We start from the raw sequence: 27,060 nt of genomic DNA, 5'->3' as shown, positions 1-27,060 counted from the left end.
GGAATAAAATGGGGGAAAAAGTAACAAGTCTAAGGCGATTAAGGTACGTCACTCTTTATTTTCCTAAAAAAAAAAAACGCAATACTAGCGGCACAATTACGATACTACCAGCTGGCGCGTGATAGAGCAGACTTTCTTTTTTTTTTTTTTTCGGAAACGTTGTAAAATACGTGCGAACGGCTGCAAAGATAAGACACATACGACCTCAGCAGCCTTCGATAACACGTCGTGTCACATTCCTAGTAGTACGCAACAAACGCAAGCGTGCCGGTGCCGCAATATCCTGCCGTCCAGTATTCAATTCCTTACCCGATGCGAAGCGGCTAGACGGGGCGTCGTCTGCAACGACTGCTACAGCGGAAGTTTGCTGCCGTTAACCGGAAGTCGGGCCGACGTCAGTGAAAGCAACGTTGAGTGAAAGCAAGCGAGCGACGGGACTTGTGACTTGCAGCGATCCCAACTTTGAAGGAGCCCGGCTTCGCGTCGACCGCTGGTCGTAGGCCTAGGCGAAAACTCCGCGCCCGCGGTTGGAGCCGCGGCTCGACTGAGCTGTTCGAATTTTGGCCGCGCGGTGTCCCTGCCGGCAGCGCGGGCGGAGGCCCGGGCGATCCCCGGGCGTGACGTACGGCCCGGGGGCCGCCGTTTAGTGCGCATCGGCGACTACGCAGCCGGACACTTTTTCCTGCGTATGGCCGCGGATGCGGCTGGTGGCTGCAGCGAGGGGATGCATCTTTGAGAAAAAATCTGAGTTCGCAGGTAGAATTTGCAGCGTACCTTGCAGCCCGAGGAGCCTCAAGTGCAAAGGAACGCCCATAGCGCCCGGAATGAGCAGAAGCATGCGTAGGTGAGGCGCAGCGACGAGTTTTCGGCACGGGCCCTTTGCAGCGCTCGGCGTTGCTCCCCAGCTATGCCCAGGCTCGCTTCGGAGTAGGGCGTACTCCTGCAACCAGGTAGCGCAAGTTGTCTAGGCCTAACAGCGGACGACGCACCGCATCACCTAAATGATTTCGGAGCTTAACGGCTAATGTAACTGTCGTGTCAGCGTTTAATTTGTGTTTTATGAAATAGCAAGAACGTTAAGAGGAATCACTGATGGCAGCAAATGTTGTGCCGCGACCGCGCAACGCCTAGACAAGATTGTGCAGAGCGACCAAACTTTGGTTTCGCAAGCGCTCGAAGCGGCAAGCTTGCATCGTCGTCAGCTCTGCGCAGCCCAGGGCGAAGTCGTGCATGCGGGTGGTGCTCGTCAGCTGACATCCTCGGCGGAACTCTGCGCCTCTTTTTGTCGTCGACCCCCGACCAAAGGCGTGAGACTGTCCTTTTATTTCGGCACCAGTTTTGTGCCTGCACGCGCGCGTTGTCAAAGTCGCGCAAAGTTGTGCGCGCGCGATCTAGCCTCGACGCCAGCGCAGCCGCTCGTCGTCTTGCCAAAATCGTCTGCAGCGGTCCCTGGACGGCAAACGCGACGCTCGACGTCGAAAGAAAAAGCTCCACGACCGCCTAGTTCCTCCGCGGCGACTTTCTCAACGGTTTCAGGTCTTTCCGCGCGGCGTCCCGTGCCGGACTTGGGAACAAGTTGCCGAAGAGTTGTTTCGTGGCCAGGAGGGGGGAGTCCAGAAAGTTTTCTCTCCTAACCTCGGCTCCAGCGATTCCGATCGGCGACGAACCAACCAACCCCACGCTGCTGCTGCTGTGCGTGTGTGTGTTTTGTGCGTGCGTGCGGTTTGTCGGTGCGGCCGACGCCGGTTGAATGGGCCTTGTCGTAAGAAGCGCGTAGCGTAGCGAGGGGCTGCGGGAGAGCGCTGGCCCGATGCTGACGTCCGTGACGGCGGCCGCCGAAGCATGCGAAAGCTGTCCAAGTCCAAGAGCGGCGGCGACAAGGCGTCCGGCGGCGGTCACGACGCGACGGCGCTGCGCCTAGCCAGCTACCGGGGCGAAGCGGCGGCGGTCTCGGTGCCGTCGACGGAAAGCCCTAAGGTTAGTCCTAGCTCGCCCGAGGACGACCACGGGGGAAGCTCGGCGGCGGAACCTGTTGCCGCGGCGGCGCCGGCGGAGCACCAGCGCGTCATGAGCGGGCTCGACCAGCCGTCGACGAGCCGGGGAGACGCTGTCAAGGTGCGTACCACACTCCATCGCCACTCCCGGAGCGCGGACCCGGTGTGCTCCTTCGGGGGGTGGGGGTGGGGGGACCGTGCGTGTGTGTTTTCGGCGTGGATCTCGTGCGTTGCCCTCCCTCTCGGCGCTGTTCATCGATTGTTTGATGCGGGGGCATTAGCATTTCGGCGTGCGCGCCGGCGGCGGGGGGCTGGCGCTGTCACGCCGCCGGGTTCCAGCCCCGAGAACACGCCCGCGAACCGCCGGCGCCGAGCACGCGCGCCCGTCTCGCGGAGGGGAGCCGCCGATAACGTCCGGGGCAGGTGTCAAAACGAGACGCCGTGTTTTGTTTTTTTATTTTTCTACTTCTACAGGAAGGTGCAGCATTTATACCCTGCCTGTCTCCGGTTTGTGTCCGACGAAGTTGACGAATGGCTTCGTGTGTGGCTCGCCGCGGAGACGCTTTTCTTCGCGTTTGGCTCGGGCGATCCGAACGTCTCTGAGATCATTCGTTGACAATCTGGTCGGGCAGGGTGATGTCATGTCCCCGCAGATAGCGACTGAGAAGCCGGTCTGCGCCGATGCGCTCAGAATACGCTTAGTGCTTTTCGTTCTGAGCGTCTTATTGTCTTATTCACGAGACACTTGGCGATCGTAAAGCTGGGACCTGTGATGTAGTGTGCATACAGGTGCAGACTAGATTCCGCAGTGGAGTTCGTCATCAGCTCTGTGCTTGTGGTATTACACCTTCGGGCTGGGCTGGGGCGCGTAGCGATTGCACTCGCATTTGAATGTCACTTACACAAAAAGCACGAACATTGATCGTTGCACTGCTGTGCATTTGCTTGATAGACAGTTCAGCTTTCATATTTTGATTAATTGTTTCGATTTTGTGATTATAATTGGAAAGAGGCACTGACTTTGACGTTTGTTCTAAACGAGTGGTGATTGGGTGGGCATTGATTGCACTTGTGTTTCAACCATGTGTATGTGTTTCACACATTGTTGAATGATAAGGTTTGCAACAAAGTGCGTGCATGCCGTCAGTGCTCTTTGTCTCACGGGAATGTCGGTGTTTCCACTAATTTCATTTATATTGTATCCGCACTATGCCAGAACTGGGTTGGAGGCATTTCTATCATCTTGAAACCCCTGTACAACCACTTCACCAGAGCAAAGCGGGTGTCACAGGTTAGACTGGGGCTAAGATTACAACAAAGGTGCGAAATCCGCATTACCCAATTTTCTTTTTATTCTATTCTTTGCTGCTCCTGGCAACAGCATTGATAGCGGTCTTCACTGAGTCGGAATATTGCTTATCTTTGGGAAACAAAACTTATGGTGGACATTTGGGAACTCTGCACTTCTGTTGACCGAATGGTGTCACGGGGTGAAGTTGTGAAAGCGGCTCATTGCAGGGATATTACTGTAGCACACAGTTGAAAAGAATCTCGTGCCATTGACGTGTTTCATGTGTAAGCCGCCATTATTTATATATTTATTTATTAAAGCACCTCATTGGTTGCAGACTTGGAACATCGCTCGAGAGGAAGCGAGGTTACATTAACTTGGAAACAGGGAATGGTACAAGTTTTACAATTACAAAACTCAGCAAGAGTATAGAATTTGGACTGCAAATGCATGCAAGAAATGATGCATGCAAGAAAAATGTATCGTGTTGACACAGAATGAATAATAGTAGTATACAATAGTTAGTGGCAATGCGTGGAATCAACTTGCTCATGGTGAGCGCAGATATGATCAGATATTGCGACTGCAAGAAGGTGGCCAGTTTGTTTTTACATCTTATTAGGTCACGTACGTTGTGTTAGATATGTGTTATATGTGGCCCTGGCTTCACCCAGTGTTTCTTTCATCATGCGAGATCGTGGTGGCGAGGTGTAGTTATTACTCACTGGGGCATGTAAGCTCAAAACTCTCCGAGGTTTGGTTGAGGTGCTATCACGGTTCTTTGTATTTAAACGGGAGCCTGTTGCAGAGTAACGACTGACGTTTTCAGGTCTGTTTCTGAGGTTCAATTTTGAAAGTCGTCACCCACAAACAGTCAAGTGACTGGCGTTGAGTTTTTCCTCGTGTCTTTCCGACTTTGTTATGGGCTGTTTTGAGGGAGCGGTGGCGCTTGGAAGAGCCCTACTCAGGCTATTGATTCAGCGAAGCCTTTATCTTGTGGAATTTGGCAGATAAAGCCAGGCGCGGTGTCTCTGCCGATATCTCTCCTGCGAGCCACGGAAGCAAGCCTTAGGCAGGGGGGGTATGCTGACTCTGTGACGGCATCGCCCCTGTCAGCGCATTGGCTTTGTGAAGTAAACATGGGAAAAATGTAGTTTTTCTGCCATGATGGATTTTGAATCACTGCTGCTGGCTGTAGCTGCTAGTGAGGCACGAAGAGGTTTGTGGTTGTCTTTGTATCGATCAAAAGCATTTGACAAAACTTGCACTTTCAGTGGATGTGCTAAGCTGTGATTGTCATCCGAGATAGGTGCCCCGAAATGCATAATAAGGCATTGCAAAGAATTCAGTGTGTAGTTGAATTTCGATGGAGGGGAAATTCTAGAGGTCCGTGTTCTGTGTGATGTCAGTGCACGTTAGAGAACCCCAGGTGGTGGAAATTTCCGGAGCCCTTCCCCACGGCGTCCCTCATAGCCCGAGTTGCTTTGGGACATTAAACCCCAATGAACCAAATCAGTGTGTAGTTACACAAGCTGCAGACTGTGATATGCTACTCTTAAAGAGGCCAGGATTGTCAATGTAGTTGTTTTTTGATGGCAGCTGTGCGTGATTACTTAATTATTAGCCTTTATTACGGGTTACCAGGAACTTTGCGTACTACATATTGCTGTTCTGAAAAATTTGCTCGTCATTTTTGCTTGTTGTTTTGGTAGGTTACTCTATTTAGTGATTTCTAAGTCTTGTGAGGTCAGTCTATCTGCTCGTTGCTTGTGGCTTTTCAGCCGCACTTTGACCTTTCCCTGCTGGGTAGTTTTGGTGATGAAAAAAAGCAATTTTCGGGACTTAAGCTATGTTGCAAATTGTAAAGAGCTGGAAATGACATCCGCGGGAAGAATGGTTGAAACAGCTTGTCGCAAGTGACCTTGAGCTACACTGAATTTGAAGCACGCCATTTTGGTTTGATGTTCGGAACATTCCATAGGTACCTTTAGGGAACTTTAGGGAATCATTAAGGGTGCCGAAGCCTGCCCGAATCTGACTGATCCGCCGTAAGCAGTGCAGTGTGCTTTCACTGCGCCCTGAAACCGGGAGGAAACAATTTCCAGCTGCAGCACTGAGACATACTGTGAGCTCCGTCGGATGCTGTGGATTGTGAGTTAAACACTGATAAGTTTATTGTAAGAGTTGGCTGAAATGTTGCTTTTGGATTGATCAAGGTGGAAGGTTTTCAGCCTAATGTCATTGTGACTGGTCTTCAAGCTACTCGAAACATCGTTCTTACTGTCCTGTTGCATGAAACTCGCTGTACTGAACTGTACCCAAAACAGACACGTATATATGATTTAATACATGTTGGTGGCAGCATACGTTCCCAAGCTTGTTGAAGGTGCACCTTTTCGCCAAACATAGGGGAGGGACTATTGCTGAAGTGTTGTGCAAGAGCTTTTGTCAAGGGCTTATCTTAAATGAGCCTGTGTGGTGGGTAGCAGGGGCTTATTATGCATTCTGCTCATTTTATGGTAACCCTAAGGGTTTAATTGCATACATGCGAGAAACTTGCAGGCTTGTTTTATGGTAATATTGGGTGAATGAACTGAAAGCTAAAGGCTGTTGGTAATGGCTGGGACACTTATGTTGTGAACGATTTTGGTGGGGCTTCAGGCTGTGAATAATGGCAGTGACAGGCATGTTGTGGGCTCTTCTGTTGGGCTTTAGGGCTCACAAGAGGGGGGGGGGGGGGGGGGGGTATTGGGGAGCTCAGCTACTGTGAGTGTGAATTGATAGTTGGTCGCCAAGGGAGAGAAATATGCTGTGCTCATATCCTTCCCATGAGTTCGTGCACTGTGGTGTTAGTGGTTTTTCGGTGTGTATAGGTGCACAAATGCTATGGTGGGGCTACATGAAGGATAACATGGGTGTTGTAATTTTGATAGAGAACTATAACAGGCTCAATGTTCATATGCCGGCTGCGGTGGCTGTATTTAAATGGTGGTGATACAGAAAAGATGCCCATGCTCTGTGCAATGTCAGCAAACATTAAAGAACCCCAAGAGGTCTAAATTAACCCGGAGACCTCCCCTACACTGTTCTTCATAGCCCATGTGTCACTTCAGAATGTTAAACCCCACATGCAAGTAACACGCTCATTGTACGCGCATGGGTCGACTGAAGATAGCTGGCACGTGGTGTCAAAGGTGCCATGATATGTTACGCATTGCTGCATGATGTAGGCCGGAGCAGAGCATTAGAGAAATGTACAGGCTCTCGCATTGTTTTTTATTCACGAACATGGCGGTTCCTGTGAGGCTTATGAAAGCTGTCTACCCTGAGTGGTTGGAGCACTCGGTCGCTAAGCCCAGCGTATGATCCCGGCCGCATTTCATCGGGGGCAGCTAAAGTTTGAAGGATTACCGGTGATTGAAATGAATCCGGTTTCTCCCATTGGGGCATGTGAGAACATCCACCAAATGTTTCTTTAACGATGTGCTGCATACAACTTCAAGATGCGTTCTCTGTGGTATCTGTGCCATTTGGACCGATGTGTTTGGGTGACTTGTGCTTGTCAAGGTGCACAGGCCTTTACTGAGGGCGGGAAACAAAAAAGGGAGAATTCAATGGAACGGATGAAAGACAAAAGAACAGCTCTGGTTTCGACTTGATTGCTGCAAAGTGTAACGAGTACTCCGGTATTGGTGCCCAAAACTTTCACCCGTTTCTGTCATGTCCAATATTCTTGGACAAAAATTTTGAATATTAGGAAATTGTAGGGTACTGTTATGTAAATATTGAAGGTAATGGTCGATTCATCTGGGGTGTAGGAAAATGTTTTTTTTTGTTTTTTTTTTTCCAAAATTATCGCTCGCATTGAGAAGTTAAGACTGCCGAGAAAACCGGTGACGAACGCCTTTGACTCTAGCAAAAGCGTTAATGGCAAAACAATGCAGGCCTTCCGAAGGGTGATCTGCAGATATGTTGATTGTTATGGGGAAGTCTTACAATGTGTGAAAAAAATGCGTTCATAAACTCTTTCCCGTTCATAAATGCTTTTCTCCAGAATTGTCGGGTATGATTGTCATAAAACGCAGCAAAATGAGCATGTGCGCCGACCGCGACATGTGATGGCGTGGTTGTCATTTCCCGCAGTTCCTTTTAGTTTATCTGTGTACACGAAATGAAGCCCAACCCGCCGCGGTGGCTCAGGGGTTACGGCACTCGGCTGCTGGCTCGAAAGATGCGGGTTCGATCCCGGCCGCGGCGGCTGAATTACGTTGAAGGCGAAATTCCAGAGGCCCGTGTGCTGTGCGATGTGAGTGCACGTTAAAGAACCCCAGGTGGTCGAAATTTCCGGAGCCCTCCACTACGGCGTCCCTCATAGCCTCAGTCGCTTTGGGACGTTAAACCCCAATAAACCAAACTAAATCAAATCAAATCGAAATGAAGCCCAGCTTCATAATCTAAATGAGATTCGTTTGTACTTCGTGCGCAGTGCAAATTGCTCTTCGTCTTTCTGTGGTTTTCCCGGCCGCGGCGGTTGAATTTCTTTGGAGAAGAAATTCTAGATGTCCGTGTTCTATGCGATGTCAGTGCACGTTAAGCAACCCCAGGCGGTCGACATTTCCGGAGCCCTCCACTACGGCGTCCCTCATAGCCTGAGTCGCTTTGGGACGTTAAACCCCATAAAACCAAACCAATATTTCCGTGGTTTCATCGACTTTGGTTGTCGCGTTACCGCGAGTAACCTGGAGGTTTCCGCTGCAACCCTTTTGGTTCGTACGTTCCGCGGGGAGTCCGTAGTGGGTGGATATAGTTCGCGGAGGTCTGTCAAAGTTCTAGAGACATATCTGAGGAAAAGGGCGCACTGGTGGCGGCCAAACTGTCTCTTCTAGTTTTTGTACTCATGCGCCCAGGTCACCTGGCTTAACTCGATCAGGCTTGGTGGGGGCGGGGGAAGACGGCACCTCTGCGCATTGCTTGGCCTTCCGCATGTATATGTGGCACTTGTGACATGTCCTAGTCAAAATCGAGAGGAAGAAATGGGCTTGGGCAGGGCATGTAATGCGAAGGCAAGATAACCGCTGGTCCTTAAGGGTAGAGAAGTGGATTCCAAGAGAAGGCAAGCGTAGCAGGGGGTTGGTGCAAGTTAGGTGGGCGGATGAGATTAAGAAGTTTGCGGGAATACGGTGGACGCAACTGACAAAGGACAGGGTTAATTGGAGAGACATGGGAGAGGCCTTTGCCCGTAACTGGACCGTATGTGATGGCAACGCAGTTCCTCAGTGGCGCCTGGGCGTTATTTCTGAAAACGTGTGGGCAAAAATTGGATGTCACTCTGCATGTTTCGTAGCGGATAACTTCGCTTTGTGCGACCATCGTCGCTGGGCATGCACCCTCACTCACCAGTGGGGGGTGGAGCAGTAGCCAGCCGTGGCGAACACCGGCTCTCCGACGGTCTGCGAACCCTTTCCTGTTCACTGTGTTGGCATGAGACTCAGAGAGAGCGAAAAAAACTTTAAATTAGCATAACATAACATTAATTAGCATGGAGCGACCGGGCATACGATGGTGGTGGTGGTAACACTTTATTTCCCATAGTAGGGGTCCTGAAGGACACTCGGCTAGGCGCCGGGTGTAGAGGGCAGCTCCCACGTAGGCACAGAGAGCCCGAAGCTCTCCGCCGCCGCGCGGGCCTCCTGGACAGCCCGAAGCTGGTCGTGAAGTGAAGCACTTTTTAGTACTTTGTCCCAATGTTCCTTGTTCTGGGCGTAGGCGTCACTTGACGCACAACCGCACAGCATATGGGTCAAGTCTACACGTTCACTGCACTGGTCACATACATGTTGTCCGTCGTAGTCTGGGTCGATGTGCTTCATGCGCCAGGGGTTGGGGTATGAGTTCGTTTGGAGCAAGCGTAACGTGACCGACTGGCTGCGGGTTAATTTCTTATCCGAGAGGGGAAACGCTCGTCTGCCTAGATAAAAGTTCTTAGTGAGCTCGTTGTACGTGAATAATTGATCCCTGTACTCGATAGCGGGGGGAACCGGAGGGACGCGGCCGATGAGCCCTCGCGCCGCCTCGTGTGCGATCTCGTTGAGATTCCGCAGGCCACCCCCTAAGCTGCCCATGTGTGCCGGGAACCATACGATGGAGTGATCGGTGATGTTACTTCCGCCTAAAATTCGTAGCGTCGTCTTGTCTATTCCGCCCTTGGCGAAAGGTCGAGTGGCTGCTCTAGAGTCGCTGTACTCAGTTGTGATGATGATGATGAAAAGCCTTTATTTAATAAAAGAGGTGAGGCTTTCTTAAAGAGCCCCGCAATGGGTGGAGTCCCTATTCCGGGACCCCATTGGTCGAAGCCGCCAGCTTAGCCCTCTTGACCAAAGCCTTTTGGGCCTGAAGGTCCGAGCAGCCAAGCAGGGCCGCCTCCCATTCCTCTCTGGTAGGGTTGGGGTGGGGGGAGAGAGCTGAGTTGCGCTGGCAAGCCCAAACCATGTGGTAGGTGTCAGCCACCTCGCCACAGTGTTTGCACCTGCCAGTGAACGCGGGATCGAAATGTTTTAATACTGCCGGGCACAGCATTGTATTAGTGAATAGTCTAAGTAGAACGCGTTCGTTTGCTTTCCCCAGTCCCTTTGCAGGAGCTGGGTACACGCGGTGCCTATCCTTATAATAAGATGTTATGTCTTTGAACGAGAGTAAAGAGCCACCTTCAGGTTTCAGGTGCTCAGGAGCCAATGGGAACGCCCGGTGAATGAGTGCTCGGGCCGCCGCGTCTGCAGCTTCGTTTCCTGCTAGGCCCTGATGGCCCGGAGTCCAAACTATGCAGCGGGGAGTAGGATCGGTGTCTCGGCTGCAGTTCCTTAATATTCGTTCAGCTAGTGGAGTTATCCAGCCAGTCTCATAATTTTTACACGCCGAACGCGAATCAGTTATGATGTGTTTTGATTTGGTATCAGAAGCAGCTAGGGCGATAGCAACCTCTTCAGCTTGTGTTGTGCCTGGGGCTTGAAAGGACAGACCATCCACCTGTATTTCTTGATGTATGTGAAGCTCGTGTCTTTGAGAGCTATTGCTATCGCTGCTTGTTCAGCTACCTCTGGTTTCTTCGTGAAAAGTGTGAGTGAGTTACGCGTTCGCCCGTGTCCGTCGACTACTGCTACCGAGTAGGCATGCTTTCCCGGTATGTACGCTGCATCCACGAAAGCTGTCTGGTCTGGAAACCTTGCCGCGTCCGCAGCGAGGGCTTTGGCGCGGGCGAGTCTTCTTCCTTGATTGTGGATCGGGTGCACGTTTCTAGGGAAGGGGAACACTTTAATTGCTTCTCGCACGACTTTAGTTAACTGCAGGACGTTGTCCCTTTCTGCTATGGTGTTCAGGCCGAGCTTGACGAGAATCTCTCTGCCCGCTTTAGTGCTTGATAGGCGTGCGATCTGTGCCGTGTGCTGTGCCTCGATGATTTCGGCAAGGGTATTGTGCACTCCTAGCTGTAAGAGATCAGTGGAGGCATTATCGGGAAGCCCCAACGCATACGATGACCTAGCGTTTATTTCGCCTAACTGTCGAACCACGGGGATACCAGCTGTGATCGAAGAGCGGTCACCGGCGGACCTCCGTCGGTGAGCAGCTCCCGCGACGCACCGTTTTGCTGCTTCCCAGCGACAGGTTGCCACTTCTGAGTAGGCCAGCTTCAACATTGGGACACGGACGTAGAAATGAGATCAGGATTCATCGGTATGTCTACGTTCGTGCCCCAATCAAGCTGGCTTACTGAGCCCAAACGGAATCGCACCAACTAGCCCAGAAACGTACCATTCTGCATGTTTCCGCGGTTGCGCTTCTTGGTGGGAATGAAAAATGAAATTGGTTTTTGAGGAAAGGAAATGGCGCAGTGACTGTCTCGCTCGTCAGCGGACAACTCAAGCGAGCCGCGATTGGAGGGAGATGGGAGAGATTTGAAAGAAGGGAAAAAGCCGCCGTAGTGGAGGGCTCCGGAGTAATTCTACCACCGAGGGTTTCTAACAAGTGCTTGAATTGCGCAGAAAATGCCTGCTTCTATACTGCGCCTCCATCGAAACGCAGTCTCCGCGATTGGCAACGTCCGTTGTGTTGCGTCTGCTGCATGCAAAATGGTAACGGGTGAATTATTTTGACTCCAGGTAGCTGTGGCCGAAGACCGCTATGGCACGTAGTGTTTTGCTCTACTCAACGTGGGGTCTTGGTGCGTGCGCGAGAGAAAGAAACCACGGAGCATGTACTTCTCCAGTGTGGAGCCCTCCATCCGCGAGTACGCGAGGCCGCAGGAGCGATCCGCTGGGCTGTGGTGGTTTAAAAGTACCCGGGAGAAGGAAGCAAGCTTTCAAAAGTGGACATGGGTAAACGAAGATTAGAAGATCGCTTGGGCCGCCGCGGTGGCTCAGTGGATGTGGCGCTCGGCTGCTGACCCGAAAGACGCGGGTTCCATTCCGGCCGCGGCGGCCAAATTTCGACGGAGGCGAAATTCTAGAGGCCCGTTTGCTGTGCGATGTCAGTGCTTATTCAAGAACCCCAGGTGATGGAAATTTCCGGAGCCCTTCACTACGGCGTCCCTCATAGCCTGAGTCGCTTTGGGACGTCAAACACCCTCAAACCAACCCATAAACCAGACCAGAAGATTGCTCGAGGACATTGAGGAAGCAGTTAAGCCGTACAGGTGAGGGAGCTGGCATTGTGGAGCCCAGGAAGACGGGTTAGAAATAACACTAAATAGGAGATAAGTGCCACCTCCTCGATACAGTGGGTCTGCAGTAATGGAGGAAAATAAATGTGTGCGGCTGCGCTGACTGGTATATAAATGTTTAATTTGGTTTGGTTTATTGGGGTTTAACGTCCCAAAGCAACTCAGGCTACAAGAGACGCCGTAGTGAAGGGCTCCAGAATAACTTCCACCACCTGGGGTTCTTTAACGTGCACTGACATCGCACAGCACACGGGCCTCTGGAATTTCTCCTCCAAAGAAATTCAACCGCCGCGGCCGGGATCGAAATGTAATCCTATGAGAAGAGTTTGCCACGGCGACTCATAATTCCATTTTTAATTTCGCTGGTCCCGTACACTTATGCAATCGGAGTAATTTATTGAACTTTACTCCTAACTCTTTAACTCTTTTCGTCGCGCGAACAGGATGGATAGCTGCCCTCAGCACTGTGTAAAATAGCTCACGCGAAGTTGAGCAATCTATTCTAGGAAACTTCTGTTCACTGTAGTCGGATACAAGTGAAGAAAAAAAGCGACATTTCCCCGCCACTTCCAGCCAATGGCTTCGGCCGATTCTTACGAGTCCGTTCGTGACATCACACCGAGTTTCTCCGCAATCTTCCGCTGCTGTGAGGAGAAGCCCAACATTTAATCGTCGATTACGCCGCCATTTTAAATGCTAGCGAGAAAAAAAAAACGTGGCATGCTTTACTTTCAGCCTATAATCTAATCCCTGAATATCAATGAATTATCAAGAACTGGTGCAGTCACCCTTTAAGGAGTCCAGTATGCTTTGCCCGCGTTGCGCTGCTGTGAAGTGCCGTAGTGAAATTCTCAGCGCAGCACTAATTATGTACCGTCTACTACGCTGTCGAATCATAGCCATCAGACTGCAGTTCTCAAGTGGAGACAGATTTTTTTTTTTTTTGTCGGAAATTCCATGATTGCATATTGCTGCAGGCGAGAACGACGTTGTTCGAGATACGGTGGCTTTGTATGTTTGAAATGGGACGTCTACAGTTTTCGGGCTAGAGGGGGGGGGGGGGGGGGGTGGGGCATACGTTTTCCATCGTGCGCACGTAGATGTCGAAACGGCGTCCTCTTTGAACTGTTGCAAACCTGTTCCGCTGCCGTTTCCGCCGTGCTATCGCGCTAGGCGCGGCACTGCAGTCCAGCCAGCAACATGGCGGCGTCTCAGGAGCGCTTATTGCGAAGGTCTCTAGAAACTACTAGGCGCATTCGCTGGTACAGTTATGATTTCCGTTAGCGTCGGACATCCGTATATCTTCCTAGAGGTATGAGTGGGATGGAAGGTTGGGTGTGCAGAAGGGGTTGCCCAGTTTAGCACTGCCAGATAGACGGGGTGTACTGGTGCCGGCATTGGACCGACTAGGACACCGGGTTAGGCTTTCTTCAAGTCAGGTAAACAAACGCGTGTTCACTCACTCAGGAACTGATAGCTGTGGCAGCGCTGAAACTTTGATGCTGTGAAGATAACTGAGATATGTGCCCGCCGCGGTGGCTCAGTGGTTATGGCGCTCGGCTGCTGTCCCGAAAGACGCCGGTTCGATTCCGGCCGCGGCGGCCGAATTTCTGTGGTGGCGAAATTCTAGAGGCCCGTGTGCTGTGCGATGTCAGTGCACGTTAAAGAACCCCAGGTGGTCGACATTTTCGGAGCCCTCCACTACGGCGTCCCTCATAGCCCGAGTTGCTTTGGGACTTTAAACCCCAATAAACCAGTGAACCAACCAATAACTAAGATATGTCTGTGGAGCGTCGAACAGGGCGAGCCATTGCTCTTAGGTAAGGCTCGCTGAAGTTTGCTACAGTCTCGTATCAAGGAAGGTGTCGTACTGCGCGTTCCGTTTTATTGTGCTGCTGTTCACCTTTATTGCTGGCTGTTGTGGTTATATTGTGACGCATACAGGCATTGATGTGTGCTGTGTCCCTCTGAGGCGAACGCACAAATTCCGCGGTTCTAGTTCGTGTTGTGAGGAGATGAGAACGTCCTGGAAGCCCCATGGCCACAGACAGAGCTGCTCTCTGAAGCAATTTAAAAGCGTCTGGAAACGTCAACTGCCCATCGAGTCAGTGTCCATCACGGGTCCCTCTGGATCCAGAGTCTATTTCGTGTGAGAACTAATCTCTGCTTGTGACGAGTAGCAAGGCTATCGGTGTGAGATGCCGACCACCTCGGGAGCGGCAACGGGCGGTCGGGATGGCTATACTCTACGCGAGGTGTTGTTTGAAGCAGCACACTGCCTCGTGAGACTGCGCTTAGCAGTTTTATATACGAGGTTGTCAGATCTTCCCACCGCGCTTCGTCATACGTCAGTCCTCCTCAGCTCATCCCGCGCTTCTGGAGTGTTTCCCGCGCAGTCCATAGTGCAGATCGATGCCGAGCAGTTCAGTCTCGTCGACGGATGACGGGTGATAAGGGCTGTAACGACGCCGAAAGTAACTTGTCAGTAAAATCTCTAGACTAGTCTATAGGTGATGCTCATTCTATGGGCAGTCTGTGACCCTCTTTAGATTTATGGCCATAGAGTTTTAGAAGACTCTTTTCTCTGTAGAGAGTCAGTACACTGTGAATATAGACAAAATGAAATAGCCATAGGAAGGCAATATAGTCTATAAGAAGTCTATAGAAAGTCTACATAAACTATTTTTTATGTGAGCTGTGAGAGTTGGGGCGAGCAGATCCGTCGTTGGCAGAGCCTCCTATGAGGAGGAAAGGGCAGTGTTCCGTTCATTACTCATTTGTGTTGTATCGTAGCTATGCTGGCCTTGTCGAACTTAGAACTCTGGGGACTTTCAGGTCCCAGTGGTGTGCTTGGAATGCAGGGATCGCCGACTGTTCAAGCTTTCTCGATTGCAGTTCTCTTGCGATATCAGCTGTTCTTTCCGTCATTTCTGGTTCTGTAAACCTGTTAGCTAAGCGAGGCTCAGCTGCGTAGTATCGTGCGAAACCAGCGATTTCCCCGAAGTTGCATGTGACAAAGCTCTTCTTAGCAATGGAGCCGCCGCGGTGGCTCAGTGATTATAGCGTTCGGCTGCTGACCCGAAAGACGCGGGTTCGATCCCGGCCGCTGCGGTCGAAACTCGATGGAGGCGAAACTCGATGGAGGCGAAATTCTAGAGGCCCGTGTACTGTGCGATGTCAATGGCCGTTAAAGAACCCCAGGTGGTCGAAATTTCCGGAGCCCCCCACTACGGCGTCTCTCTTAGCCTGAGTTGCTTTGGAACGTTAAACCTGCATAAACCATCTTGTTTGCACGCAGAAACGGCAGCAGGCTCCGGCTGCTGTTATTGTCCGTCGCGCACCTGAGGAGGTCTGTACTCGTAGCGGCATCGATGCTCCTGGTTCTTGGGGGCTCTGCCCCGGGGCACGTTCGCAGTAGGTGGCGCGTGTCCACCTCAGCGGCCGGCGTTGGACGTTTCAGGCGGGTGCAGGGCCCTACGTCTTCTCCGAGGCTCCATTGTCACGTGTCGTAAAGCTGTTTACGCGTGGAGGCCAGAGCAGGCCCCTTGACAGCGAAAGAAGGAAGTGGAAAGTTTGACGGCGTTGACATCACTTGCCCCCACTGCATGCGGGGTGAGCGTGGGGCTGGTTTCGCTTCGGCATGTGGCCCTTCAGTCTAGATCACGTGGTCCAGATAAAGTGGTCAGGGTTTGGGGTCTTAAGAGCAGCCGATTCGAAACCCGCGGGAAGATTACTCACGGGAGGTCAGACCCTTAGGAGAAGGACTGTGCACAAAGAGATGCATGCCCCTACCTCTGAGGCAGTTGTCACTGGCTGGTGTGGTCCACTAGAGGTGGTGGTGCCATTGGCCCACTAGAACGGAAAGCGGTGCGTCATGATTTCCGCGGGATGGTCAACTACACTCAGCTCTAAAGCTGTTTGAAGGAGCCCGGAATGTGCACTGTAATTCGGGATGGATTCAAGTTTAGTGAACAGCAGTCTTCCTGCTCCTCTGCTGTCTCAGAAGGTGCGGCTGACTTCTTCCCTTCTCCTCCCTCTCTGTTTATGTCACGTGATCACTCGAATCGCGTCGTCCGCTCTTCCTGTCCTGGAGCGATCAGTTGCGGCTGTCGCCTCTCGTGAGGCTTTGAGACGGGCGCAGGTCTTGGAACGTTTCCGTCCAGGCGTCTTATGGCCGTGATGCTGACGTCGGCGTTTTGACGTTGCACGCGAAGTCGCCGAAAGAAAGGAGGTTTTCCTGAACACCCGAGCGACTTGTGCGGTTTCCGCGGCGCCTATACTCAGCGCAGAGGTGCCCTGCGAAGGTCGACGCCATTTTTCAGCCGATGTGTGGGCGATGTGGTCGCCGAAAGTACCGGCGTTCGCCCCGCTGTCTAGTCGTCATGTCTTCTGGGTGGGATCTACACGAGCCGGGAGAGTAGTGCGTTTCGGGATTCTGCCGTGTACGGTCGCGTGGCTCAGATGGTCGTTGGAGGGGGCGGCCGGATGGATTTGCTCTGAGGGGGCTTTGGGATTACAGCTTCTTCGGTCTGGAGGAGAGCTAAGAGTGTGTCCTCTGAAACTTTACCGCAGTTATAGTATTCATCCATTTATCCCCGTCATGGGTCCTTAGCAGTCGCTGGTGTTAGGTGTTCGATAGCACTGCCTGTAGAAGCTGTTGATGTTTTTAACGGAAGTGACGTCCCTTCAGCCAGTGGGAATCATTCGCTCTGGTGACGTCACTTCCGCCAACCAGTGGAATTTTCCGTTCTGGTGACGTCACTTCCCTCCAGCCAACGGCTATAGCTAGATACTCTGCTCTGGGGGATGGGCATAAATGGCGGATGGGCAAAATAATAAAATTATGGAGCCTGTTAGAGAAAGTGTCGCAGCAGCGGCATCTTTCTGCGTTGGCTTGCTTGCGTGCTAGTTTGGCGAATTGCGCGCCACTGTATTGCGGCGCCTGCGTGCTGCCATCGCGCGGTGAACGCCCGCGCATGGAAATCGTAAGCGTTCGCTAAACTGTAAGACAGGCCTTCGGCTCCCGAACCGTCGTCGGCTGGCGCTTAAGGAAAAAAGTGAAAAACCATGCCGATGCTCGTGCGTCTGCTGGACTGATCGTTGCCTCTGGTCTCTACCGGGACTGTACCGCTGGTCGTTCGCGACGCAGCGCCTTGGAAGACGTCCTACATTACACTTGGTGGAGGTGCGAGGTATTGATCCCCGCACCTCTTGACCGATTTTGACCGATTTTAAGAGGTTTTGTCGACCGTTAAGGATTGGAGTTCAAGTCTATCGTTATCGTGGCTGACGGTGACGAGCAGTTGTTTCTCTTTGCCGCTGCCAGGACCTCTGAGGAAGGTATTCGATGTATTGGGGCAGCGGGGCTGCCGATACGATAAGTTCACGTGATTGTATGCTAGGCCCCTGATGTGGTGGGAGCTGGTGTATACGGAGGAGGTCGTGACGCGGGCTTCGTTTGAGCTTGAAGCTTCGTTCAGGATTTAACGCTCCTTCTAGGACTGCTCTAGATGAGCCGTGGTTTAAGGAAAGGGTGCGTGTGGCAGCGGTGGTTAAAACATTTATAATCCGTTAAATATTTACAGAGAGGTGATGGGGGTAGGGCCCTATTAGCCCCTTCCCCTCACAATACTTCTTTAGGAGCGCGATGCTGTCTAACACCAGCCAAGCGGATACCAGAATTCGTTACGACAAAGCTGTGCACACATGCTTTTTGGCACATTGTGACAAATAGGCCGGCAGCGATGCAGACAGGAGGTAAAACTTGCTGCAAAAAGATGCGAGAAATTTTGGCCGGCAGGAGTTTACGCCTGGAACGTGGAGCTTAATTTGATTGACTAGAAATTGAGTAACAATATCGCTGCCAAAAAAAAAAAAAAGACTGCGGTGCAGCTCCAAATCCATTCGCTAAGCCAGTCACGAAAACGTGTGCAGTCAGAATCCACTTTTTAGAGAACCTATGAACAGTGTGTAAAAATGCACGATTTAGGCATATCGAAACCTAGTTGGTCCTTTGTTCCAGTGTACTTTGGGCACCCTCTGAAAGTGCCCACGAGGTATATCACATAATGCACACGGTATCTGTGTGTGTGTGTGTGTGTGTGTGTGTGTGTGTGTGTGTGTGTGTGTGTCTGTGTGTGTGTGTGTGTGTGTGTGCGCGCGTGTTCGTGCGTGTGTGTGTGCGTGCGCGCACAAGAAAAGATAAGTGCTGCACACACTTTAGTAATCTGTCCTCTGGCGCATTTAGGGCAGGGTTTTCTGCCCAAGCCCCGGGGGAGATTTTCATCACTGATTATAAGGAATACTCAGTTGGCAACGCAAACCAATTCCTACTTAAAAACATGCGAAGTTCTAGGAGTTGTGCTATTTTAACCGAGGTTTCAATCTCCTCTGTTTGCTAATCTCAAGGCCTCCGGTGCCGCGCTTAAAAGCCTCCTCCCATTTCTAACTGCATCAATCTACGATGCCTTGTAGGGGAAATATACCTCCGTTGCTAAGAGTCAGCATTCCGTGTATTTGATGATCGAAACGTACTCCGGATCTTGGGCAGCACAACCTGCCCTTAAAAGAGTGGACTAGATGACGGTTTAGACCCTTTTTTTTACTGGGCCGGCCGTGGTGGCTCAGTGATTACGGCGCTCGGCTGCTGACCCGAAAGACGCGGCTGCGATTCCGGCCGCGGCGGCCGAATTTCTATGGAAGTGAAATTCTTGAGGCCCGTGTACTGTGCGATGTGAGTGCACATTAAAGGGCAGCTGCAGCAATTTTCTGAGAATTACGCGATATTCAAGGATTCAAATCTGTATAGGCTGTAGGTAAAGCATGCCAAGTGTTTTTGCACTAGCATTTAAAATAGCGACGTAATCAACGATTGAATTTTGCGCTTCTCCTCAATGCAGCGGAGGAGCGCAGAGAAATTCAGTGTGACGTCACAGAAGGTATAGTTTCAAATTACCACTGTCGTCAGCCACACCGTGGCCTGACTCATTAGGCGCTGCCAAGCAACTCTTGACGGGGTTTCCTTTTGGTGGCGTTGGTTTTTTTTTCCTTCAAAGCAGGCGTTTGTGCGTTGTAAATGCACCGATACCTTCGATGACGTCATCATGCGCCCCCCACTTGGCGTTGTGCGCTGCGGAGAAGCTTGAAGGGCGTCCGGATTTTAATCGGCGATTACTTCACTATTTCAAGTACTAGCCCAAAACGACTTCGCATGCCTTGCCTGCAAGTTTCACACATTCGACCCTCCTAAGCTCGTTAATTTATAAAACCTATGCAGTTTCCTTTTAAAGGACCCCAGGTGGTCGAAATTTCCGGAGTCCTTCTCTACGGCGTCTCTCATAGCCTGAGTCGTTTTGGGACGTTCAACCCCGATAAATCAAAATCAGTCAAATCTGGTTTGGTTTATCAGGGTCTAACGTCCCAAAGCGACTAAGGCTATGAGAGACGCCGTAGTGGAGGGCTCCGGAAATTTCCACCACCTGGGGTTCTTCAACGTGCACTGACGTCGCACAGTACACGGGCCTCTAGAATTTCTCCTCCAAAGAACTTCCAGCCGCCGCGGCCGGGATCGAACCCGCGTCTTTCGGGCCAGCAGCCGAGCGCCGTAACCACTGGGCCACCGCGGCGGCAAATCTCAATAAATCAGTTCAGAAACAACATCGAAACGACTAAGAGGCGACAGAAAGGTCGAAGAAACGCGAGCCGCCTGCGCCGAAGCGACGATGAGGGTTGCGGCTGAAGCCACACTTTAAACAGTAAGGAGTAAGAAGGGAGTGATCTGACCTCCGGCGCACTCTCTTTTATAAAACGGAGTGCGCCACAGGGCAGTTTACTCCCTTATAGGCGCATTCGTGCTCAGAGTGCAGGTATACTCCCGTCTCCCCAGCTGTCCGTTGGACAAGCTCAGTTCGACGCGCCGTTCCTTGTCTGGAGGCCGCGCGAAGTTGAGAGCGAAAGTTGTCGCGCAGTGGCGCAGACGGACGCAACTGTTTTTCGTCTGCGCATTACCATTTCCCCTTCTCCTTCTTCCGGGATTGTGCAAGGAGCGTCCGAAGTTGGGCAGGCTTGCGGTGAGTTGCAACGCGACGGTTTCTAGCCGAGGATATCCTCTTCCTACCGCGCACTTTTGGCCACCACGTGGTATGTACACCTTTCTTCTCCCTTCACTTCCTCCCCTCTCTCTCTCTCTCGTTTCACTCTCTCCTTCTTCCATTCTCTCAAGGTGCCGTTGACGTGTCCACTGACAAGTGACTGTTACTGCGCCTTTAATTTCCGCAAAATAGATTTTTTTTTCCCACAAACACTTTTAACACTCTGTAAGGCTGTACGCCATAGACCAATTAGAACGTTCAGTTGGGCAAGTTGGTACAGATGCATCTTTTGTAAGAAGCGCGAACGTCGGACAAGTACAGGAAAGACACGGGACGAGCTCTCACTCTCAACTAAGGCTTTATTAGCAACACGCGGTGTTTGTAAAGGAAAAAACACAAAAAAGATCGATGAAACAAAATCGATGAAACATGTGGCAGAGAAGTGTTTTATCAATTTTAGTGTAACATGTGATGTACTTGGTGTGTTTTTTTTTCCTTTATAAGCACCAGGTGTTGCCAATAAAACCTTAGTTTAAAGTCAGCGCTCGTCCCGTGTTCTTGTTGTTCTTGTCCGACCTTGTTCGCGCTGTTTTACAAAAGACGCCATAGACCCTCTCATAGAAAATTCAACGCAGCAGGGATGGGAGGCAGCTCTGTCCACCTCCGACGGTACGGACCAGAAGGCCCTCGTCACAAGAGCCACGGCAGCGGCGTTCGCCATCGGAGTTCCAGAACCTTAGGACCCCACCGTCAGGGCCTCCTAAAAGTGTCATTGAAGCATTTTAACGCGTTTTCGTTAAAGGCCCCGTGACCCAGAAAATCCGGCTCCGGCGTTGTGAGCTAAAAATAGGGTGACCCAGGTGGCCGCCCGCCGGAGAAGCAACCTAGAGCGGCGTTTACATGACGGGGTTGGGCTGGGGAGTTAGTTGAAAACCGGTTACTGGAATCATGTCAACACCGCAGAGTCGGGTCCGGGAGTCGAGGGAGCGAGTCCAGTCAACCCCGCTGCTGGGGGTGGGTTCACTCTCTCGACCCCTACGGCAGGTGCCATGTAAACCGCAGCGAGTCTAAGAGTCTGGTTGTGGGAGGGGAGAGGATAAATACGAACCAGTTTTTCGCCTGCACCGTCGCGCCTCCGAGACAGTGGTACCATGCCGCAATCTTGGAGACTGCCACTGCCCCTCCCACTGCGCTGCTCGACGCTTGATGTCACTGCAATTGAACCGGTCTCGACTACCTAAAATCGAGTTCATGTAAACACGCAGTCGTCGAGTTGGGATGACCTTGCTCAACTCGATCCACCACTGTCGGGTTCATGTAAACGAGGCTTAGTGGGCCATCTGGGTTACGTGGCCTTGTAGGTCATCACAACCTGCCCGCCGGAATGCGAGCAAACCACCGTGGTCGGTGGCAGTTAAATTAATGATCCGTCGCGAGAGGCTGCTCGGGAAGAGCAAACTGGACCTCGCAAGCCTCACTGGTGGCAGCACCTGTCATCTCAGGGCAGTGGAGCATCGCTTAGCCGCTGCACCACTGCGCCAGGTGGGGTATGAGGACTCCCAGGGATCTGTGAATGTAAAGTTGAGAACGACCAATTCCGCATAGAATGGAATGAACTCATTAACGCTTCGTGTCATATCCTTAAGGCGGGGCTTAAGTGTCATTAAAACATTTTTACCACCGCCACCCACCGAGTATAAGGCTGTTTTCGCCGCACCATTCATTTGCCTGTATCTTCCTAAGTGCGCGAGATGCGGAGCGCGTGCTCGAGTGTATGTCGCAAAATGGTAAGGCGAAGAGAAATTTCGTCTTGCGTTGTGCGCGAGAGCTTCAGCAGCTCCGGTGCCTGCAGCAGCTCCGGTGCCCAAGCCGGAAGTCAAATTTGAATTCAAAGGTTAGCCTCGTTGAAGCATAATTGGTCGATGATTGCGTCGGCTGCCCGTATGCTTCTCGGCGAGAAATGGGAAAAAAAAATGCGCCACCTCTTTCGAAGTTGGCACGCGACAGGCCGGTCGTCGCGGGCAGCGTGTTTTTCGCCGTCCCTTTATCGCCGGGGCGTCGCGTGCGTGCTCGCTGCGTCGTTTCCTATACGCCTGTCCAGGTAACCGGAGACGCGCGTGTCGGGGACCATGTTTACGGAATACCTCGGGTCCCCCCCTTTCGCGGCATTCGTGCGGCCGGGATTTCAAATTTCCCCGAGGCTTGGAAGTGGGGAACGGAGAAAAAATGTCCACGTTGCATCTCCCATGTAATTGCCGTGTGTCTTAGCTGACCTCTCCCCTCTCCACCACATCTCTATCTCTCCTGCCTCCTAATAAGGCGGAGCGTGTATTCCTTCCACTCCGGCACCTCTCTCTCTCTGTTCTTTCATTTCTACTTTCCTCCTTTCCCTCACGGTGCGTTTGAGGTGTCCACCCAGAAGCGCGACAGTTACTGCGCCTTTCGTTTACTCAAAACCGTTCTTTTTCCCCAGCTGTTAACGAGCCCGTTGCTGCTTATGCAGTTTTTGAGTTCTTTCTTTCCGCTTTTCTTCCCTTCTACTCCCCCCCCCCCCTCCGATTCCCATTTATACTAACAAGTACGAACTAAAGGCCCCGCCGCGGTGGCTCAGTAGTTACGGCGCTCGGCTGCTGGTCCGAAAAACGCGGGTTCGATCCCGGCCGCGACGGCTGAATTTCTTTGGAGGCGAAATTCTAGAGGCCCGGGTACTGTGCTATGTGAGTGCACGTTAAAGAACCCCAGGTGGTGGAAATTTCCGGAGCCCTCCACTACGGCGTCCCTCATAGCCTGAGGCGCTTCGGGACATTAAACACATAAACCGAACCAAACGAACTAAAGTTTTAGGCCCTCTACACCACCGATCAGTTTTTCACATTTTTATAAAGTTCTGAAGTAGACCTTTCCTGTACCTTGCGTTTGGCGCATGATGGCCTTAGCTGCCTATGTGCCATTAACCCTTAATCTGCCACTCCCGAGATAACTCGGGCTACCACATATGCACACCCCCTGCCTCTCCCGAGTTAACTCGTTTTGGCCTTTTAACTCACCCCCTGCCGCTCCCGATAATACTTGTGTAAAAAAAAAACTAAGCAAACATGTAGCGCCATCTATGGAGAGACTCTGTAAATTCATAGATTTTGTAGGATAAATTTTAAACAACAGATGGCGCGCATGTTTTCACATCCGAGTCACTTCGTTTTGGTCTGCGCACAGCAGCCATGAGGCTATGTGCCACACCCGTCCGCGCTTTGACGGACGAAGAAATTCAAAATTTCTTGTGAATTCGGAGTCCAATGATAATGAGAACGAGGAAGGAGCCGACCTAAGTGCCTTGTCGAGTGATGATAGCGATGAAGTCCCCCTGCCACCGAAAAATCCGCGTAAGTGGAGGAAATTCGACAGGCCAGATTGCTGCTGGAAGATTTGATTCATTACAACTAATATCGATAAGATTATCCTGAATAAACATATCTACATGTCCTGCAGAGCATTTTAGTCCGTTACTAGCAAAAAATTTCCAGGAAACTAACATGCGAAAAAAACCCGGCAGGGGGTGTGCAGATGTGAGTAAAAAAACCTGGCATTGAAAGGGTTAAACACAACCCATGTTCCCTCAGTGGCGCCCCCAATAGCCGCGTTCGACCTCATGTTCACCTGCCGACTACTGCAACCACCGGCCCAATGGGCCCCTCGCAGACTCGGAGGGGTGGGAGGTCGTGGTCTCCAGCTCCGACCCGGCGTCGCAGCTGAGGCTGGTGCAGCGGGCGGAGAAGGTCGCCGTCAGACACGGGCTGTCGGCCACCACCCACGACCAGGAGCCAGCCCACCCATGAAATTGTAAACTATACAAGGGCTGCGCCAATGATAAAGTTTTTCACTATTACTGCCTTGTCTGGGCACGTCAAGCCAGCCAAGCCCGTCTGATTGCCAAGGCGCGCTGTTTAATCTCATTGCAAATTCGGCAGCGACTCTGCGCAACTCGCACCTGGCCCCAGAAAAGCCGTTCTCGCGTTAGTACACGAAGGGCGTGGAATGGCTGGCGCGTAAGCTCTTGTCAGGCCGAGATGACTAGGAGGGTTGGCAGGTCGCAGACAGCCCGAACACCGCACTCTGCTGCTTGCTTGTTCGGTTGTTTTAGAGTGATCCCAGCCAGAGGACGACGCATTGATAGGTCCCTAAGTGATAGTGGACACCTTCCGTAAATGGTGACCTGGCTTCACCTCAGCGTTGCGTGTGTGAAGTCGTCGTTCGACAGTTAATCGTTGCATTCCTGAAGGCTGGTGACGCCGCTGTTTGGGCGCGTATGCAACGGGAGGGAGGGAGGGAGGGGGGGGGGGGGGGGGGGTCATGTACCCTTGACGGATTGGAGCAAAACCGTGATCTGAGCTAGTTGGTACATCTTCACAACTTCACCAGCGCTGCGACGAGGAACAAAGACAGAGAAGGAAGGACAGGGACAAGCACTTCCTTCTCCGTCTTTGTTCCTCGTCGCAGCGCTGGTGAAGTTGTGAACCTTGACGAATTATGGAAGCTTATGTCCAAATACAGACGGGAAGAGGGCAGAGTGAGTCAGGGAACGAACTCCGGAGCGGCGCGCGGCGTCTCGGTGGTTATGGCGCTCGGCTGCTGACCCAAAAGCCGCGGATTCGGTCACGGCCGCGGCGGTTGAATTTCTTTGGAGGCGGATTGCTAGAGGCCCGTGTGCTGTGCGAAGTCAGTGCACGTTAAGGAACCCCAGGTGGTCGAAATTATCCAGGGCCCTCCACTACGGCGTTCCTCATGGCCTGAGAACCAATCTCTTTTCTCTTTCATTTTTTATTCCCCTCACCCCTTCCCCCCGTGTAGTGTAGCAAACCGATTATTCTTCCGGTTAACCGCACTGCCTTTCCTCCTGCTCTTCCTGTGTCTCCACAGAAGTAAGGAGACGCATGCGCTAGGTTCACCTTTTTAGCCAAGAAGTAACTTTGTTTCGTAGCCTAAGCTTTGCGTGCTCGCCTCGAAATTTGAAAGGCCTGGGTTCGATTCCCCTTCGGAATAAATTTTGTTTATACGAGGTCTGTTAGAAAAGTATCCGACCTTTGGCCGTTGAAAAAAAACTTGCATAACTGGAGCGTTGTAAACCTAGTCATCTTTAAAGTAGTCTACTTGGGACTCCACACACTTCTCCCAGCGGTGCTGCCATTGTGGGAAGTATTCCGAAAAGGCCCTTTTCGGAATGGAGTTTAGCTCAGCTGTCGTTGCAGCAATAATGTTCTTCCTTGTCTGAAATCGCGCTCCTTTCAATGGCCTTTTGATTTTGGGAACCAGCCAGAAATCGCAGGGGCCATATCAGGACAGTAAGGAGTCTGTTGAACTACAGGAGTCTGGTTTTTCACCAAAAAATCTGATTCGAGTGCGAGGAATGTGCAGGAGCATTGGCGCGATGGGTGCACCAATTTCCTGTTGACCTCAGCTCCGGGTTCTTGCGCCGCACAGCATCACGTAGGCAACGGAGGACATCCCTGTAGTACTCTTTGGTCATTGTTTGACCCTGTAGAGTGCGTACTCGTGGTCTGCCACACAGAGGGTTTCAGAGAAAGCAGTCATTATCACTTTCACATTGCTGCGCAATTGGCGGGCCTTCTTAAGTCTTGGTGACGTGGAATTCTTCCACTCTGGCGACTGGGATCTGGTTTCCGAGTCGTACCTGTACACCCAAGACTCGTCACTAGTGATTGTGATGTTGATGAAGTCGGGGTCACTGTTTGCGGAATCCAGCATGTCCTGTGAGACTTCAACACGAAGCTGCTTTTGCTCCACCGTAAGCAGCTTCGGCACGAATTTCGCCGCAACTCTCTCCATGGCCAAATCTTCGGTGATAATGGAATGTGCGGAGAAATTGCTCATGTCCACCTCTTCCTCAATTTCTCGGATAGTCACGCGACAGTCCCGCATCACCATAGCGTTCAGTTCGGCAATGACCTGGTCATTTTGGCATGTTGATGGCCGATTTGAGCGTGGCTCGTTCTCCACCGATGTGCGGCCATCTTTAAAACAATTGTAACACTGCTTAAACTGTGTGCTGCTCATAGCATCTTCACCGAAAGCCGTCTGAATATTTCGAATGGTTTCCACTCGGCTGTCGCCAAGTTTATGGCAAAATTTGTTGCAGTAGCGCTGCTCCTTTCACTCCGCCATTTTCCTTGCAATAAAAAACCGACGAGAGCACTGCACACTGCCTCAAACGCTGCTTCCCAGCGACGGACGCTATCGCCAGGCGGGAAAAAATTTATGCATGCGCATGAAGGTTCAAGGTCGCCTGGTGCAAGCGCGCTTGTCTCATATCCATCAGGTGTTCGCAAAAAAAAATAAAGTCGGATACTTTTCTAACAGACCTCGTATTTCCTTGCTGTAGACCTCACCACCTTGTGGTCTACTGCTGACGTCACGCGAAAGCATGGCGACGTCACTGAGGCATTTCGTGCTATGGACGGCGATGGACAATGGCTTTTGTGCTAATGGGACATAGTATAATGCTCTCGCATTAACGAAATGAAAGTGAAAGGCGTGCGTGTCACAGAGAAACAGTGCGAACAGGAAGGACATCGTTCGTCGCCTGTAAGTGTCTGGTTGCTCAAGAGAGAGCAATGCGTCGACTGGGCAGGTCTCGGTGAATGTGCTGCCGCGGCTGTAGCTTTGTGTGCTGCGCGTATGCGGAAGACGTGCGGCGGGCGGTTGCAAGGCGCCGTCGCAACTCTGTTCTCGCGGAACAGGAAAGTGGACGACTCTTTTTTATTCAGCTCCCCCGTCTTGGCAGCCGCCTCGCCTCCACGCGGGGCTTTCGGCTTCCAGTTCCGCCTTCGCTGCGCACGCGACGGTATCGCGTTTGTCCCCGGGAAATTGGTTGCGACGAGTTTGCGTACGACGAACTGCTATTGTAAACAGGGCAGTCGTCATTTTGCAACGACTTCGTCCTCTCTCTCTCCAAGAAAG

General features: G+C 51.8%; 1 protein-coding gene across 3 annotated transcripts in view; it reads left to right on the top strand.

Moving 5' to 3' along the window:
- The first annotated feature begins 490 nt into the window (after positions 1-490).
- The window catches only part of Sur-8 (leucine-rich repeat protein shoc-2), a 103,527-nt gene continuing 76,957 nt past the window's right edge, over positions 491-27,060 (top strand). The window contains exon 1 of one of the 3 annotated variants that reach the window (XM_089554412.1): positions 491-844. Coding sequence is in view for 2 of the 3 variants with exons in the window: in XM_089554402.1 (XP_089410528.1) it covers positions 1,843-2,115 (273 nt within the window). In the remaining variant the exon portion in view is untranslated. The other 2 variants (XM_089554402.1, XM_089554405.1) reach the window with 2 other exon arrangements.

The sequence above is a fragment of the Amblyomma mixtum genome, chromosome 1, assembly GCF_055824585.1.
Source record: "Amblyomma mixtum isolate Tamu chromosome 1, ASM5582458v1, whole genome shotgun sequence".
Classification (NCBI taxonomy): Eukaryota; Metazoa; Arthropoda; class Arachnida; order Ixodida; family Ixodidae; genus Amblyomma; species Amblyomma mixtum.
This window is presented reverse-complemented; position numbering and strand designations above follow the sequence as displayed.